Genomic DNA, 19957 nt, shown 5'->3' on the forward strand with positions numbered 1-19957 from the left:
AGTCCAGGGCCTTTCCTTGTATGCCGATGTTGCTGAGGCGTTGAATTAGGGTGCTGTGGCAGACCGTGTCAAAAGCGGCGGAGAGGTCGAGTAGAATGAGGGCCACTGTTTCTCCGTTGTCCAGAAGTGTTCGGATGTCGTCTGTTGCTGCAATGAGGGCGGTTTCGGTGCTGTGTTTGGCTCGAAATCCGGACTGAGAGGGGTCGAGGGAGTTGTTGGATTCAAGGAAGGCGGCGAGTTGGCTATTGACGGCTTTTTCAATGACTTTGGACGGGAATGGGAGGAGGGATATGGGTCGGTAGTTTTTAAGTTCAGAGGGGTCTGCTGTGGGTTTCTTCAAAAGGGCGCTGAGTTCGGCATGTTTCCAACTTTCTGGGAAGGTGGCATAGTTGAACGAGCAGTTGATGACATCACGGAGATGGGGTGCGATGATGGAGTCGGCTTTGTTGAAGATGTGGTGGGGGCAGAGTTGATTGAGTTCATTAGGCGGATGGTGTCTTTAGTGGTGACTGGGTTCCAGGCGCTAAGGATGATAGATGGAGTAGGATCTGGGGGGGGTGGGGAGGGTTGATCGCTGGGAGTATTCTCGAAGCTGTTGTGTATGTCGGCGATTTTGTTGTAGAAGAAGGAGGATAATGCATCGCAGAGGTCTTGGAAGGGAGTGATGTCGTTAGATGCTGCGGTGGGGTTGGTGAATTCTTTTACGATGTTGAAGAGTTCCTTGCTGTTGTGGGTGTTGCTGTCGAGACGATCCGTGAATGCTGATTTCTTGGTGGCTCGAATCAGTTGGTGGTGTTTGCGGGTGGCTGCCTTGAGGGTGGCCATGTTGTCGGTGTTTGGGTTTTTTCTCCATGTTTTCTCCAGGGTGCGGCATAACTTCTTGGATTGTTTTAGGTCCTCATTGAACCAGGGAGCCGTTTTGCTGGTTGATTTGATCTGGTGCTTTTTCAGGGGTGCTAATTCGTCAGCACTGTGGGTGATCCATTGTTTGAGATTGGTGGCCGCTTGGTTTGGGTCCAGTGAGGGGATCGGAGGGTTTTGGTTGAGTGAAGTGAGGAGTTGGTCTGAGGTGATTTTGTTCCAGTTTCTCCGAGGAATAGGTTGTGGGCGGTTGTGGGTCAGGGTGGTTTTGTAGTTGAAGTGAACACAGCTGTGGTCCGTCCAGTGGAGAGCTGTGGTGCGGTCGAAGGAGATGTGCTTGCTGGAGGTGAAGATAGGGTCGAGCGTGTGTCCGGCTATATGGGTGGGGGTATCAACAAGTTGTTTGAGTCCGAGGTTGGCCAGGTTGTCCAGAAGGGAGGAGGTGTTGCTGTCGTGTTTGTTTTCGAGGTGGTAGTTGAGGTCTCCTAGTAGGATGTAGTTCTCGGAGGCGAGGGCATGAGGGCTGATGAAGTCGGTGATGTCTTCGCTGAATTGTGTACGGGTTCCTGGAGGCCTGTAGATGAGGGTGCCTCTAAGTGTGGTCCTGGGGTCGGTGTTGATCTGGAAGTGGAGATGTTCGGCAGTTGCAAGATTATCGTCGGAGCTGGTCGTGATTTTGATGGTGTTCCTATGGATGATGGCAATGCCTCCTCCTGTTTGATTGGTGCGGTCTTTTTGGATAATCTTGTAAGCGTCCGGTATGGCTATGGCGATGTCGGGTGCTGATGATGTGTTCATCCATGTTTCTGTAAGGAAGGCGATGTCAGGTGATGCAGTGTCGAGTAGGTCCCAGAGTTCGGTTGCGTGTCTGTGGACCGAGCGGGTGTTAAGCAGGATGCACTTCAGGTGGTTAGAGTCGGAGCTGTGTATGGTGGAAGTGGATTTGTTGAGGGTCCTGGAGCAGTTGAACTTGCAGGAAAGGCAGGCGAATGGACTGTGGGTACGTCCTGGGGTGGCTTCGCAGCATTGTGGTGTGCGTCCGGGGTTGAGGGCGAGGAGAGTTGCGGCATCATATGTGAATCTAGTGGGCTGGGTGTGGCGGGGGCCAGGGGGACAGGCACTGGGCGCGGTCCAGGCACGGACGGGCGTAGACGGGCTTACCTTTGGCGCACCTTCGGCGCGCATGGGGCGCGATCGCTGCGCGCGTAGGCTTCTGTCATTAATGGATAGTGGAGGGGGAGGGGCGAGGGAGGGGGCCGCAGGGAGGTGTGATCGGGGTGGAGGGGCGGGCTGGCAGGCACAACAACAAACAAAATGGCCGCAAAGCACAGCGCAGACACGACGAGATCGGCACAAGTAGGCAATAATTTACAAAAGTGGGCAGAGGCACATAAAGGCTTACAAGCAGGCAGAACCAACAAATGTGATAAGCGCAGCAGGCAAATTTGTCTAAACACGCGCTACAGGACTAATTAACACTCGCGCGATGTGGGCTAACAGATCAGCTGAGTAGCGCTACAGGAATCCAGAGCATAGACACTGCTGGTGGCAAATACGGATAAAGCGCTACGATACCCAGTGTGCAGGGAGCCTGGGGGAGCGACCGATGCTGCACGAGACAGGCTGGTCACAGCGAAAGCTCGGGCAGGTCAGCTCTAAGCTGTCCGTGGGAGGGAGGGGCCGCAGGGAGGTGTGATCGGGGTGGAGGGGCGGGCTGGCAGGCACAACAACAAACAAAATGGCCGCAAAGCACAGAGCAGACACGACGAGATCGGCACAAGTAGGCAATAATTTACAATAGTGGGCAGAGGCACATAAAGGTTTACAAGCAGGCAGAACCAACAAATGTGATAAGCGCAGCAGGCAAATTTGTCTAAACTAGCGCTACAGGACTAATTAACACTCGCGCGATGTGGGCTAACAGATCAGCTGAGTAGCGCTAGAAGAATCCAGAGCATAGACACTGCTGGTGGCAAATGCGGATAAAGCGCTACGATGCCCAGTGTGCAGGGAGCCTGGGGGAGCGACCGATGCTGCACGAGACAGGCTGGTCACAGCGGAGGCTCGGGCAGGTCAGCTCTAAGCTATCCGTGGGAGGGAGGGGGCCGCAGGGAGGTGTGATCGGGGTGGAGGGCGGGCTGGCAGGCACAACAACAAACAAAATGGCCGCAAAGCACAGCGCAGACACGACGAGATCGGCACAAGTAGGCAATAATTTACAAAAGTGGGCAGAGGCACATAAAGGCTTACAAGCAGGCAGAACCAACAAATGTGATAAGCACAGCAGGCAAATTTGTCTAAACACGCGCTACAGGACTAATTAACACTCGCGCGATGTGGGCTAACAGATCAGCTGAGTAGCGCTACAGGAATCCAGAGCATAGACACTGCTGGTGGCAAATGCGGATAAAGCGCTACAATACCCAGTGTGCAGGGAGCCTGGGGGAGCGACCAATGCTGCACAAGACAGATATGTAGAGGTGGAAGTGGCCGCAGGCCCATTTAACAGCTAAGGCTTCTCGCTCAATTTGGGAATATCTCGATTCCGTCGCAGTTAGGGCTTTGCTTGCAAAAGCTAGAGGGGCCCATATACCGGGTTCTGTTTCCTGTGAGATTAGAGCTCCTAAGCCGACTGGGCTGGCGTCCACTAATATTTCGGTGGGTTTAGCTGTATTGAAATAGGCCATGGTGGTGTTGTCTAGCAAGGCTGTCTTGATTTGGCGGAAGGCTTTGTCTTCTACTTCTGTCCATTTCCATGGGCTCTCTTTTTTCGTTAATTGTCTCAACGGTTCCGCAACCGTGGCAAGATTGGGAATGAACCTCGCGCAATATTGCGCCATCCCCAAGAAACTCCTCACATCCGAAGCGGTGGCGGGTGCAGGAGCGTTTTTAAAGGCATGTGACTTGCGTGGGTCGACTTTGATTCCTTCGGCATCAAACACGTAGCCAAAGAACTCGATTGATTTCTTGAAAAATTGGCATTTTTCTTTGTGCAATGTGACTCCGTGCTGTGCCAGTCTTTGTAGTGTTACTTTCAATCTGTGATGGTGTTCCTCACTCGTCTTTGCGTGGATTAAAATGTCGTCGCTGACATTAAGTACTCCTTGTAGTCCCGATAATATCTCCTTGATAGTATTTTGGAAGATCTCCGCTGCGGACGAGATCCCAAAATTTAGTCTTTTGTATCGTCTCAATCCCAGGTGCGTCGAGAAAGTTGTTATGTATCGGCTCTCCTCCGCTAGCCTCAGCTGATGGTACCCCGCATTGAGGTCTAGCTTGGAGAACCATTGGGCCCCGTTTAGATCCGTCAGGTTGTCATCTACGGTGGGTGTAAGGTGTCGTTCTCGCCGTATGGCTTTGTTGGGGATCCTCATATCGATGCATATCCTGATTTTGCCAGGTTGACGCGGTTTCTCTGCTATCACCATGGGCGACACCCATGGAGTCGGTCCAGACACCTTCTCAATCACCCCTTGTGCCTCTAGCTGGTTCAATTCTTGCTCTACAGCGGTGCGCAGGTGAAACGGGATTCTCCGGTGCCTCAGTGCCACCGGTTGTATGGCCGGGTCTATGTGCAACTTGATAGGCGGGCGTCTGATGGTCCCAAGACCCTCAAACAATGAGGGGAACATTTGTAGAATGTCTTCAGTCTGGAGTGCTTTTACTGCGTTCGCAAAGGCTATGAGGCAAAGGTTCTCCGCCGTGTTGGTCCCTACTAGAAGGTCTGCCTCCTTGTCTATCACATGAAATGTCGTCATCACCTCTTGGTCTTCTGCCTTGACCTGCACTAACATTTTTCCTCGCAGTGGGAGTGGTTCTTGGCTGCCGTATGTAAGGATTCTGGCTTTGGAAGGGACTAGTTTCGGTCTCGGTTTCAGGGACTTGTAGTGCTTGATGCCCATTACGTTTACTGTAGCCCCCGTGTCAATGACTCCGGTCACTGGTGACCCGTCAATTTGTATTTGGCACTTCGGCTGAGGTCTTCGTCTTTTCTTTAGCTCGTTGACGAACGACACGTAGTAACATTCATCGTCATCATCAGTGGAGGATTCATCGAATTGTGCCTGTGGTTGTCTTTGTGGTCTGGCCGGTCTTGATGACGCTGCATCTTCTAGCGACAGCTGCTTTATGGACCCAGTGGCCATCTTTTTCCCTGAGAAGCTTCGTCCGCGGAAGCCCCCTCTGCATACCGACGCGAAGTGGTTTGGCACTCCGCATTTGGAGCATGTTTTTCCGCGTGCTGGGCAGCCATCTTGGTTGTGTTCCTCTCTGCCACAGTATCCGCATGGCGCTTTGCGTTGCGTCCTGGTCAGCCATCTTCCCCTGCTTCCTCGGCTGAAACTACGGGCTGCGTCAACTCTTTCTGTCTTTATTGGTGTTCCCGTTTCTGAATGTGGGTTTAGGGCTGCTTCCATCGCGGTGGCGCGAGCATCTGATAGCTCATGCGATCTGGCAAGGATTAATATTTCTTCAAGGGATATTCGGGGTTGCCTCAGGATGAGAGTTCTCAGATGCTTGTTTCGACAGCCTTGAATGAGTTGTGCAGTTACTTCTTTCTTCTCATCATCTTCCGTGCACGTGCTTATGAGGTCTCTCAGGCGTGCGTGGAACGCGTCCATTGTTTCACCTTCCCTTTGTTTGGCCTGTCGGAATTTGAAGCGTTCGTAGTGTGGGTTCAATTGAGGATCGAAATGAGCATTCAGCGCAGCAACTGCTGCGTCGTAGTCTGTGTCGGCCCCGGTGTTTGGTAGGTGTTTAAAGAGTTTATACAGTTCTGTGCCTCCGAAATGTAATAGTAGTGACCTCTTTACCTCATTGTCCTTCTCTCTCGTGGCGGTGAAGTAGTTATTGAGTTGCCCTAGCCACTCTGCCCACCGTGGCGCTGCTGTCCCCGGGTCGATTAGCTCACTGAAAGGTGGCAAGGCTTGGATCTGTGAATGGGCTGACGGGAATGGAGGTTGGGCTGCAGGGACTACTACTTGAGCTGGGGATCCTGCTTGCTATACTGGGGCTGCTGCTTGTGGTGCTCCTCCTGCTGCTCCTCCATTGTTTACAGACATGTTTGGGATTAATTGTCGGTGAATTACCTTCTTTTTTTTCTTGTCTTTGCTAGTGTTTGTTTGTGTCACTGTCTCAACTGAGCTGTACTTGTTATTTGCTCTGTGGCTGTGCTGTTGCACACTGCTGGCTTCAAGGTCTTGCTCACCCACCTTAGATTGTTCAATTGCCACTGCGCTGAATTTTTTTTTGCCTTTGCTTGGGCTTATTGGGTCTGCTTTGCGTGTGTGTGGCTGCTCCCCGCGTGTGTGGCTGCTCCCCACGTGGACCTTCTTCTAAATCGCCGCCTCGTCTGGCTTTTCTTGGGCTGCGCGTTGTGCAGAGCGCGCGTGTTCTTCTTGCTTGCGGGGCCTGTGTGGGGCTCTTTACCTTTGTACGTCGGCCTCGTGTCTTCTGCGCATGCGCGCACTGCCGGGCCTTCCGATCGCGTCTCTGAAGGCGGCGCCTCGTCTCTGGCTGTCCGCGCCACCTGGATTCCTGATCACCGGTGCCTCACGCAGCTATTGGCATATGCTGCTTACCGGTAGGCAATCTCTGTGCTTGCGTCGCGGGCCTGTCCCGGTTTTCTTCTCCTGGCTCCGGCGTTGCTGCTGGGGTCTTTGAGCGGTGCTGCTCAGGACGTGTGGCATCTGCAGGTCGTGCGGGGTCAAGCGAATCCCACCCTCGTCGCCAGTGTGGGGGATCGCTACCCTAAGCCTGCACTGGCGACATGTGGCTAGGCCTCAGCACATGCAGCTATTAGGAATGAGTGCACACACACGCAGTCAGTGCCGGTCCGGACAGGAAGTGCCGTGCCACTTCCGTCCTTTTATTTATAGCCTTCGGGCCACGCCTGGCCAGAAGGTGATACATAGTGTGATAGTGCTTCCGGGGCTCACTAGAGACCCTCGGAGCACTAGAGCGCTACAAAAGTCAAACAAACCTGCAGAAGATCCTTTGTCCGGGACTAGCACCTAAGCAGCGTGTGTGCTGAGCAGAGCAGCCCAAACAAGGCTTGGAGGCAACTAGGCGATTCAGCCAGCTCTTATGGACACGTCCCTTGCAGAGCGAAATTTATTGTGAACAACTAGGCAATTCTTGGAAAAATCTTTTTAGTATAAAACATACGATTTAATATTGCAAAACAGAACAACATGTTTCTGGCAGAAAAATTGCAGGTATTTGTTCTTTTGTCAGATGAAGCTTTGGCTGAGAGATTTAAAAATCCTAAATAAACCCTTAAATAGTGTGATGTGACAATTAACTTCTGGTAACATTCCGTCCGCATTTCATTTGGAATTGCAGAAGTATACGAGAAAGGGATTGCTATAACAATGGTCATATAAAAGAAAAAAGCAATCAAAGAGATGTCTCCCAGGGTCGTGCGTCTGTGAAAGGGTGAAAATAAAGCATTCCGTTCAGGACAGATGATCCGATTAGAGTTAATTACAACAGGGGGCGAGGCAGGGACACCGGCTTCTGCCTCCAGCTTTTCAGCATAAGGGGGAGGCATTGCAAGCTATCAGCACAGCCCTCTCTCTCTATCTGCATGGCTCCCCTGCTCTACTGTGAGGCAGGCCAGGCTGAAGCCCCATGACTGATTGGAAGGGGAGGGAGAGCAGAGAAAATAAACATGAATGAAATCGAAACCAGCAGCAGGACTGATAAAGTATGTCCACATTTATTAAAACAAACAGCCGAGTGGGAGCCATGGTGGGGGAGGCAGCAGCAACACAACTGTGGCATTAAGAGGAGGTGGGAGGGAGGAATGCTATATTTAAATGTATGCAGCTCGGGTTCTGAAACTAAACACAGACAAACAGTACCTGAGCAGGAAACCTAGAAAAAAGAGTCCTCCAAAGAACAGATAAAGAACCATACAGAAATGAGACAGTGCTAAGTCCCTGCTCTGTGGGAAGAACAGAAGCGAGAAAGGAGGGAAAGAGAGGCAGGATTGACCTCTAGCAAGCAGGGATTTTTGGAGGACACTCACATAGACAAATGAAAAGCAATGGCAAGAAAGAGGATGGACTTGATGCCCACAGACGAATTACAGCAGGTCTTGACGAGACAGCTGTGCTGTCTAGCTCAACCTAAAATGGGGTGACTCTTACCCAAAAGCAAACAAAATGTGTATACATATATACATAGAAGAATAACAGACATTACAATAGCATTACAGGGTACTGGCCAGTGTTATAAAGCCCTGCGTGGTATTGCAATGCATTATAAAGGTTAACACTCATATTACTCAAGAACATGGTCCTGTATAGCACATAGAACCAAAGTTACACCAGCTGGACAGTCTAGTTTGTTTGGCCCCTGATAATCTATCTTCTTTGAGCATAGATCAACTAGGTATATGTCATGAGGACATGGCCACTGTGAGAAAGGACATTCTCCCCCGGCAAAGAAAGAATCCAGGTTACAAGAAGATCACCTTTGCAATGTTAAAGTATTGTAAAATTCAGGCTGATTCTTGGATCCCGTTCTCAGTACCTTTGTCTATTAATGTCTTGACATTCGTGATGCTAAAATATGAGCATTAATTTGAGCCTTAGAGCATGTTTGTTGTGGAAGTGTTACAAATGCCAACTATGACGTATTTTGCCAGAAAATATTAAAACTGAGTATAGACAAATATTGCATTTAAAAGCAATGCATGTATTTTGCAGGCAATTAATATATATCATTGCACTTGCCATTTTCTATTAAAATTCTCTGGCTGTTATGTAAAACTAATTTAACCCTGGGCTAGCTAAATTGAATTTTCGGAGAGAATAATCTTGGTGTTATATTAAAGGGTACTACAAACGTGTGATGTGAGCATTTCATTAAAATGATCCGGATATTTTCAATTTGAAGATAACTAGCCTCGGGTTCTCTGTGGGTCACATCCAAAAATTATTGATTGGTGTTCATTGCTTTCAAAATAAAACCGCTCTCATGCTGCTGGCATTTTATCAACACCGTGCCTCTGTGTGACAGACGCCGTTTATTCTGGAAACGTTCATTTGTGGAAGGGTTGACTCAGATCAGAAAGAAGACTTTCTTGCCAGGGATGCGTGTTTTATTCTGTGTTACATTCTTTGAATCTGGTGAGGGGGTGGGCAGGCGCTCCTATGATGGTCAGAACTCTCGAGTGGACTCAGCCCACGGAGCTCTGTAGCACATATTTTGTTTAAGGAAGCTATCTAGTCTAAAGCATCTGACAGACTAGATAAGCTCCTTACCCCTACAGTGATGGGGCTTATTGCCTCTATCAGAACGTTTCTAAAAGTTTCTGACAGTTTCTCTAGTTGATCACTTGGCTTTAAACAGCACGTTTGTTTTATCTTTTCTTGTTTTGACATTCTTGGAATCTTGAAGAGATTGTGGCCCCCATCCCTCCCACCACCCTGTGTTAAATTGACAGAGATGTACATCCAGCATACATATAAAGCTATACGTTTTAGGATCAGAAGGAGGTTACGATAGGTCTGAACCTGGTAGGCTGAAGAAGCCCAGGGGCTCAGGCGATGTGTAAACATGGAGAGCATCTGTGAGGTACCATTTTAACACACTGCCACACCACAATCAAACACGCAGAAAGAAGTAGAAATGAACGAAGAATACATTGATTCAGTCTTTGTAATATGTTTTAGTGTTTTTTCTTTTGATAGAAAGGCACTAGACAAAGAGCAACTCAGACGGTTTGGCATCTCTGGAGTGGGGTGCAATGCACTTCGCTTGAGGCTACAATTTACATTGAATTTTGATTTTTTGATAGACATTATTTACAACTTATTAGGTATAGTTTTGATTTTTTTTTTATGAAGCGTGAATGAGACCTAATGGCATTAGACTACAGAGTTTGCATGAGAACCTTATAATGCTATTAGGATTTTTTAAAATTAGGAGATTACACGATTTGCCCAAAATCACAGGCTGTTGAACCAAGGCTCTATGATTCGATATTTGGGACCTGTGTCCTAGATAAGCTTTCCTCCTGTAAATTCAAAGCAAACAAGTCACACAATCAAATGAGCAAACTTGGCATTTGACGTTTACATAACCCACAGGGACTAAATTCACCACCTATGACAACCAATTCAATACTCTCACCATAAAAGATTGCCTTCTCAATTGCAACTCACTGGTCTCACAGGCTTCTACCCCCAAAATGGAGCCCATAGTGATCTCTGATCATACATGTTTATCCTTGGATCTTAATAACTTTAAACCACAGAAAGAAATTGCTCCTGGAGAATGGAAAAAATCCTTGATGATCCAGGAGACAAAGACCTCATAATTATTTCAATGATCAACTTCTTTACAGAAAATAAGTAATCAGATCTCCCCCTAGAAACTATTCGGTATGCAATGAAAGCTACCAGTAGTTGAGTAATGATACCTATTATGGAGAAGAAAAACAAAGCGATACATAAAAAGTTAAACTCCCTAGGATCACAAATCAAACTTCTAGAAGCAGAAAGATCACATACTCATGAACATAACATCACAACAACAAAACAAACACCTTAAGTAAGAATTCAATACGATTCTGAGAAAAAGAGCCAATGCATTTATAAATACCATCAAAGTTAAAGTCTGTTAGAACGTAACAAAGCAGGGAGAACCCAATCCCTTTTGTTGAAAAACAAAAAGATCTCTGGATTTCTGCAATAAAAGACAACCATGGCGCCTTATAATCGGACTCCATCAATATCATAGAACCTGACTTGCTTTCTACACTGACCTTTACAATCCCAAGAAATCATCAAACAGTGATCTTTGTCAAAAATCTCTAGACTCCTGGACACTACCTACACTTACCGAGGAGACACTAGTAATGCACTCAACAAAATGAGCGAAAGCTCAGAAATAAAAAGGGATTTTGAATATCTGAAATGCATCAAGGATCTTTGGCCACATAGCTTCCCTGCAACGTTCCATCAAACCTTCCAAAACACACTGTTAAGCCACATTCAGTGCTTCCTGTGCATTCTGATTTACTTGGTGAAGGATGAGCCTCTCTTTTCTTCCTTCTTGGATCTATTGATTGAGATATACGATTTCTAAAGATTCCACTCTCTCTTTCACAATGTAAGATTTTATAACGTGGAAAGAAGTGTAAGTAGATCATGGTAAATGATTGCTGGTAGCTGTAAACCTGAAATGGTACATGCTGTTAGTCAGAGTGCAGTAATGACCAATCGTGGTACATATGACAAGGAGGGCCGTTGGAACAATCTGAGATTTCGGCATTAGCTGGTTTAATAATAACTTCACTCTTGACTAACAAGTTAAAGCACAGAATGTGGGATATGTGGGTTTCCAGTCATGTCAACAATAATTATATGAGCCTACAGATGGAGAGGTGATATTGGCAAGGAAGGGCACCTGCTCTTACAAAGTCTGTTCATTTAGTTCTTACAAGTATTACCTTTATCTTACTCCAATTGTCTTTGACGCAAGTTTCTAGACAAGTATCTATTTACAGATCACTAACAGAGAACCCATATAATCATTATCAACAGGTCCTGACCCAGAATTGACATGTAGGTGCATTTAGGTTTACTCAACCTACAGTGCATTTGGTGTTCGGCAATTAAAATGTTTCTTCAAAGCAGTCCATAATGGCCAATGTACATTAAAAGCAGGAAATAGAGACAAACCTTATAGAATGGCCCAAAAGATGGCTTATTGTAAGCAAAAGAAGGTCAATCATGTCGCTACCTTCTTGTAATTATGAGCGGTATGAAAGATAACATGCAACATGCATTGCATCGTCCAACTTGCCATCGTAAAAGTGTACATTGCCTTCAATACTTTCAACATGGCTTAATGCCACTATTGGCTTAGCCAATGCCAAAGAAGTTTAAAAGCCTCCAGTATTGGTAAACCAATAGCAGATACAACCATGTGAAAGGCAACATACTGGGCCTCAAAGAGGTCGCTATCTGACAGATAGTTCACCACGAAGAAGTGGAAACGGCATCCACGACATGAACTAGGCTGACAAGTGGTCCCTGCCACATCGCTGAGACTCACCGAGAAGGAAGGAGAAGGGTAGAGATGGGGAGAGTCAGGGATGAAAGTAAAGCATAAGCGCTCTCTGAAAACCAAAACGTTCACACCATGGAGTGCTGAACAAGTAATGACATTAAAAAAACACAAAAGTAGTTCCATACCATCAGCAGTGGAAGTCTTCAGCATAGCCTATCAAAAACGTGGGCAAAAGAGTTAAACTCCAAGCCTTGAACAAACACAGAAAAGGGAGGAAAGTAACCAGTAAAAATCAGTGAACTGAAACTGACAAGATAGCCATCGAATTATGAGCAAGAGTTGATTCTGTACACTGTTGTACACAGTGCTGTCTGCAACAGACAGTAGAACCTGTTTGTTGTGAGACCTATAAAACAGTGTTGCTAATTTATCATCAAATTATAGTTTAATCAGCCTAGTTGATATTTACAAAAAACTTTAATCAAAGGTAATATTACAATATCTGATTAATGGATTGCAGATAACAAACACATCCTTATAGAAAATTGCACTCTTAGGGAAGACCACACAATGATAAACCACGGATGTGCTTTGTGGCCAATTGCATGGAAGGCAGGGGCTTCTGTGCAGCTTTTGATTTGTGGATTGGAACAGCCTGTGGACGAATTTATCAGTGATCTATCAGGGTTCATTTCCATCCTTCAACTTTTACATTTGTCCAAGTGGGCATCAGTAGAGGTTAATCAAAAAGTAAATCTTTTGTTAATAATGATTTTAAGCTGTCTGCGTCTTAGCTCCACCCACATTGCTCTCTATCTACGTATCATCCTGGAAAGCTTTTGGAGACTGATTTGTTTCCACCAAAATACAAAAACTTCACTTTCCCTGCTTAGTCTATGCATCCTACATTGTTTTATTGGATTAGTCAGCCATTGACCTACAGAGGAAACTGCCAAGTGTAGAAAAGTATTTTTGTATGCATAAGTGGCAATACAGAGGAAGAAGCTGAATCCTATAAAAATTAGGTCTAATCTTTTGTAACACCTTGAAATGGATAGATAATTTAGAATGAGCAGCACTGGGGATTCTGGCACCAATAAGGATATTGCTAAAATTATTGTAGACTTGAGGAATGAGCTACAAAGAATTTAACATAGATCCCTTGCTTCACTAAAGAAGATAAAAGCATTACACACCCCCATACAGACAGTTACCAGAGACTCTGAAATCAGACTCATTTTCCACAAAGTGAGAGATGAAAAATGTAGCAAAACAAATCGCCAATAGAAGAGTAAACACAGGGACTATTTGGAAAACAGGTTTTCGATTTCCATCAAGTTTATTGGAAGTTGAGGATAACTTTCCATACATCTCTAAACTAACAGATCCAATAATAGAACAAAGGGGCTCATTACGATGGCGTAACGATCGCCACCGCAAAGTCCATCTGCAGCTTTTCCGCCAGTCGGCAATCGTTCTGATTGCCAGCCTGGCGGTGTTGGGCCAGTAATATGGAGCCATATTATGATGTGGGTTTCAAACAGGCCCTTCCTTGGCGGGGATTGGCTTTGGGGGGGGCGTCACTAATAGTGAATTGCAATTTGAGATTCACTAATAGTGAATGTGTAGGAATCGCTATTTTATTCTGCGAAACCTACTTGCATGAGGAAATTCAAATTCCTTAATAGGAATTCCTTAATAATCGCTATTAAGGAATCGCAAATCTGCCTTCTTACGGCCAGATTCATCAAGCCGAAAACGGCTCGCAAAGGGCCAGATTCTGAGAATCTGGCCCTTTGCGAGCGCTATTTTTGCATTTGGAATTCATCATCCCAAATGCAAAAATCGCATTTTTAGAAATCGCATATTTGTGAATAATTGCATTTAAGGAATCTCAATTAGAGATTCCTTAAATGCAATTCAAGAAGCATTTAAAAATTGCGAAATCGCTATTTTTGGCTGCTATTTACCGCAAAGTCTGACTTTGTGGTAAATTACGAAAACTGAGAAAAATGCACTTTTGTGCATTTTTCTCAGTTGTATGTTACACACACACATGTCCTTTGGACATGTGTGCGCAACAGCAGTCTACATTTTCATTTCAGGGGTGCTACAGGGTGTCCTTTGGACACCCCTGGCACCCTTGAAATCGCATCCTTATTTGCGACTAGCAATTTGCTAAACGCAAATAAGGAATGTGTAGGAATCGCAATTTATTTAGTGATTCCTACATGAATCCCGTTTTGCAAGTCCTTAATAGCGATTCCTTAATAATCGCTATTAAGGACTCGCAAAACGGGACAATGATGAAACTAGCTGTGTGTCCTATGTTAATAAAGACACACATGCAATTATCCAGAGAGAAAAGATGTCCAAAAGTGATTGCATTAAATATTGTCAATGACCACTGTAGGATGTTTCACATTGGGATTAAATAGATACATAATTTTTTTCACAGTGATGGAAACTAAAACGTAGGCACTTCAGGTAAACAAAATATTTTGAGAGAAGAAGCATTGTGCATAATCACTCTTCAATGTACGCAAGTCATTAAGGACCCGATTACGAGTTTGGCGCAACAGCACAACAGCGTCGGCTCCGCTGCGCCAATCCTGTGCCAGGACCGCAGACCGCAAGTTGAACTATCCACAATAGCACATATATGGACAATTTTAGAAGGTCTTGAATTGCCTGAAGATGTGCAAAGTGTGCAATAAATAAAGATTGTAGCCATATACACGATCAAACCTGCCACACAGCTCAAATAACAAAAGAGGGTACTCTTTGACTGTTCCAAAACACACTCCATTTCTTGCAAAAGGTGAAATCTCATACGTGTGCTTAAAGAGCACTAGTAACTTAAAAGCTGTGTCAATACAAGGTTCAGTCTTCATAATATTGCACACTGGGAGCAAACTCTGGCTGATACAGCCTTAAAACAAATGTCTATAACCTGGGTGGTAGGGAAAATCCATATGTTCAAGGTGGAATTGGGTGCACGAGAGTCCATGATAGGGATGCATTTGGGGCTTACTGTCAGTGGAAGAGTAAAGTAAAATCCGTGTTACTGTTTCCGAGGCTGTTCGTGACATGGTATCTACCAATTGTATAGGGATTACAGAAGATTACACCATGAAAACATATTTTCGCTTCTAGAATGAAACATGCATTGGCAAAGCCAATATTTGGCTTTGTTACAGGGTACTCACAGTCAGACAAAACTCCTTCACCCACATGCACCAACCTATTTAGGAAGTGCAAACGGTGCAAATTGGTAAATTCGGCCGTTTGCACTTCCTAAATAAGTTTTTGGGATGCATCATGCATTTTTGTGAAATTCGCTATTTTTAGTGATTTCCAAAAATGCGATTGCTTTTAAGGAATCGCAAATTTGTGATTCCTTAAAAGCAATGCATGATTGTTTTTCTAATTGCGAATTAGCAATTAGGAGGTGCAAATTACCACGAGGTTGAACCTCGTGGTAATTTTTGCGAAAAGTTTTGAAAATGCTCAAAAATGCATTTTTTAAACTTTCATGTTTCAGACACACATGTCCTTAGGACATGTGTGTGTGAAACATGCACTTCAAATTACATTTCTGGGGTGCAGGGGGGGGTCCTTGGGACCCCCCTCTACACCCTTGGAATGCATTAACAAATTGCGATTTTCAAAAAGAAAATCGCAATTTGTTAAAGCCTTCCCATTGATCCCTATGGGCCTTTTGGCCCATAGGAATCAATGGGAATTGCGAATTCGCACTTTGGAATTCGAATAATATTTGCGATTCGGTAAAAATTGCGATTTTTACCGAATTGCAAATATTTTGCGAAAATATACATGCATCCCATTTTGCGAATTTCAAATTGCGATTCCCTATTTTTCGCAATTTGGAATTCGCAAAAGGCCGGGATGATGCATATGGCCGCTTGTACATATAGAGAGCGTACATACTGGCCCGCAGTCACCGTTAAATGCACAGATAGAAATATACAGACAGCCACACATGTTCATTAATGCACACATAAACACACAAACATCAATAATTTAATAAATTATTTTGTGTTGTGCATTTTGAAAAAAAATAACTATGGTAAGTGTCTGTAATGCAGGACTAGAGAGAACAAAGAAAGATTTTGGCCAACATCCATTTAATGCTGCTTTTGTTTGTTTCCTGCAGGCATTTTAGATGTGGCCCATCACGTGCAATGTTTTAGTTCGATACAAAGAGGTCAGTACATATGTAAGCTTTGAGAGTTTTTTGTTGTAGTGTTAAGTCTTGTATGGTGCATTTATATGGATTTATTCCCCATACCTCAAATTGCACGTTGTCGGTATCCAGGACTTCCGGGATATCCTTAATCTGAGTTCTGATGAAACACTTCTGGAGTTCAACCAAGAATATTCCAGTGAGTCCCTATAGAGCAAAAAAACAAATAAAGAGCTGAAATATGGTTGATGGTTGATGCTAAGTTTTCAGCTTACAGAGATTCAATACACAGGTAACTTCCTGAAACATTTAGCTTCTTAGCGATGGGATTTGTTTCAAGGTGAAACTACTTTATAGACATTATTTACAACAACAAAGTCCTTGCTCAAAAATAACACCATATTTTTCGAATTTGTCAGCCTTAGCTCTGGAAAGTAAATAGCTTCAGGTAAGTCTGCTCTGCAGGGTGATGTACCATAGAAATTGTAGGACTGTGCTTTTTTGCAGCTCACTTTCATCAAAAGATTGTTTGGTTGTTTAAGATATGGTACATTTAACAAGAAAATGAAAACAATTCACAATGGTTAGAACGCAAAGATATACAGGAATAAAGAAAAGCATGAGAATCAGGCGGTCAGTGGTGATGGTTTGTTAATGCACTGCACTACAGCTTCCAAGAGCGTTAGGCCTGGCACATAGCAGTAGAGAAGAAATCATAGTTTGTTTCTGTGCACTGTACAGTGTCAAAGGAAATCAGTGATCATAAAAAGGCGAAGGAAAAGGCTGTGGATGGATGTGAAGTCAGCCATGATAATGCAAGAAAACTCTTCCATTTACATGTTTTCTTTTTTTAAATGTTTGGACGAAGAGCATGAGTGGACAGGTAGACAGTCAAGTGTTCATATTCCGTGAGTAACCCTTGGCGAACCGCTACTAAGCAAACTTCAATGCAACTATGCAACATCTAAAATATTCAATAAAGATGAAATGATGCTGTGGCAGCCTGATGGAGCGGCTCTAAGGGCGAGTTAGCTGTAATATGCATACAGATGCAGGTAATGGGAAAGAACAGAACAGCTTGGCAACAGCAGATCATCCTTGGGCTGAAATGCGACACAATATACTGATCCTGGCATGTGAGACACAGTAGCCTTGCATATCTAAAACATAGCACAATACAGAAAGCCCTGGTAAGGTGAGGAATGGCAGTGCTTGACTATTCCAGGGCTGTATTAGTCTCTGGCAAAAGTGAGAAGTCTTTGTTCCTTAGGTTAGTTAGCTGTTTCACTAGGTAACAAAAAGAAATGCAAGCTCTAGGAAACTATAAGGCTATAGCATGTTATGACTTGTCTTTTCCTCACATCTTCAATACAGATTGTTTGGTAATACCTTGAGTATTGTGGCCATCTTCGAAAGGGCTCTCAGAATTTTGAGACAGCCCACCTTCTTAGCTTGTTGCTTTAGAAGAACTACAAACAAATATTCATGGGGAGGTGCCCCTCACTCATGCTGTAAGTAGGGAACTTAGCTATTCTGTTGCCTGAATATGAATTTAACACCTAAACCGCGGCAGCAATTTCGCCACAGTGGGGGCGTTCTAAAGGGTGGGGGGGGGGGGCTGCGTTGGTGAACGGTCGTTCGCAGCACCAGGGAGGGAGTGCTCCCGTCGGCCAACGGAACGGGTTAACCCTGAAAAAAGTTAATTTGCTCTTTGCTGTTTCACTCTGAATGAACACTAGGGGCCATATAACAAAGCTGGAGAACTGTCCCTCTTTGCACTATGGCACACCTTTAAAGAGGTGCGCAGGGTGCCAGCAGGGGCTGCCCACCTCATTACAAGTACGCCTCATGATGGACTCTTTGCCTTTCCTCCTGCATCTTTAATAGGGTGCACAGCAGAGGTAAAGTGTTTCCATCGTTAGCATGGGGCCATACCGGCATTCTAATGAGGGAATGACCTCTGAAAATAGGGCTGATGAGCTATGTGCACCCGCATTATCTGTTTTACAGAAGAGGGCTCATAAGCTCATGCTTCTCCTTTTGTGATACTATAGTGAACTGGGGGCACAGAAAACAGGTGCTTATTCCTGTTGCGCCACCAGGGCACTGCTTGTAATATGGCCCTAGAAGTCGGAAGGCATGGAGACCAAAACAAAGAGGAAGGCTTCACATTTGCCTTTTCAATATCACCCACTTTACACTTAGACTTTGAAAGAAACAGGACTCTTGAAGGTCCATCATTTTGTATTAAAATGAAAACAAAATGAGTGCCACAAAAATGAATAACGTAATATTGCAATTTCCATTATAAGGCCATAGTCTTCAACAGTTTGTAGAACATTTAAATCTGAAGATCATGAAACACAAGGAACTCTTGAACATCTTCACAGTGGAAAGAGCGTATTGTGAACTGATAGCCATTCCAATACCGGGAGTCCCAACTAAGACATTTATTGCATTCATCTTCAATAAACGTAATAGAAACATAGGGGCTCATTATGATGGCAAGTGAACAAGGGGCCTTAACTCTGAGGATGGTTATCGAGGGTCTGGCTAAATTCCGCTCTAAAGTCAGTTATAAACCTGTCCTGGCCTGAAAAAGTGGTTTTACTATTAAATGGGCTAAGGTTGATTAATACTAACTTCCTTTCATCTGTTATTCATCATAAGTATCTCGAGGTTGTTACTTGTCTTTATAACCACACAGAGGGCAATGAGGTCAGGTCAGCATTTATAGATATCACGGCAATCACTAGGCAGTCAGCAGACCCCATCTACAAAAGCCATGTAGTTGGTTTGATAGTACACAGAAGGAGAGGTAGGTAGAGGGTATGTCAACTAGGTCCGCCTTCCTTAATTTATGCTGAAAAAGAAAACCCGAGGTCACCGGTTTGAGGACCTAGTCGAAGGAAGAGGCTCCCAATCAATATGATCAGAGATTGCCTTCAGGAAAGAAAAATGTCTTTCTTGAGTCCCCTCACTCACCAGGATTTCCCCACGGTGACATGCTTCATCATTGGGGCCATCCCAGTTCTCTACGAAATGGGGCGTGCGACGACTTGCGGGGAATACGTAGGAGCACTCATAGTGGAAGACTATGTGTAGTGCACAGTGTGGTGGAGTGGGTAAATAGCCAATAGGTCTCGCCTTTGGGACATTATAAGTGTTTAGCCATGCAACAGTTGCACCAATGATATTGTGCTGCATAATTAAATACTTATAAGGTCCCATAGGCGAGACCTAGTGGCTATGCCAATGCTTGTTTTGCATTTGATACCTAATGGAAGGGTTTGCCTCTTTATAGGCTTCACGATAAGCATAATGGTAGATTTGCTTTCTACAGCCTCATGGTAAGAGACATAGAAAACAGACAAATAGTCCAAAACTTCGATGGAAGACTTCATCACACAGCAGCCATTTTATGCTGTATCTGTTTTGTTTTTGAGTTCTTGTATCTGTAGTTACACCCGTCTCACCCTGATTCAACTTAAGTAAGAGGCAGGAAGCTGGTCCTTTGCAACTAACTCACCTTGTGCCTCTTTCAAAATTTTTGAAGGCTGATAAATATCACAATTTTAGGTCAGCAAAGCTATCTGAGGCGGAAACAGATTTACTAAGGGAACAGTCTTGCCCAAATGCGTTCCTGGGATGGCCGTACAGTTGTTATGGCACACAATTGCAATGTGCAAGCGCACTGTGTACAGGGGGGGGCACAGGTAACGGTGAATGGAGAAGACAGAGGCGGAACACAGGGCGTACCAAATGTATATGGCAGCAGATTAGAAGAAATGGGAGTGTAAAACACGAAGAGGGAAGTAGCGAAGAGTTGAAGCGGAAATAAAAAAGTGGCCACACGGAGAAAGT

General features: G+C 44.8%; 1 protein-coding gene across 1 annotated transcript in view; it reads right to left on the minus strand.

Moving 5' to 3' along the window:
- Window positions 1-19957, minus strand: part of TNMD (tenomodulin) — a 480057-nt gene that overhangs the window by 301558 nt on the left and 158542 nt on the right. Inside the window, exon 4 of the mRNA XM_086918815.1 lies at window positions 16199-16300. Within this exon, the coding sequence (XP_086774941.1) occupies window positions 16199-16300 (102 nt within the window). The remainder of the gene's footprint in view (window positions 1-16198; window positions 16301-19957) is intronic.

Source organism: Lissotriton vulgaris, chromosome 4_1 (assembly GCF_964263255.1).
Source record: "Lissotriton vulgaris chromosome 4_1, aLisVul1.2, whole genome shotgun sequence".
In the NCBI taxonomy this organism is placed as follows: domain Eukaryota; kingdom Metazoa; phylum Chordata; class Amphibia; order Caudata; family Salamandridae; genus Lissotriton; species Lissotriton vulgaris.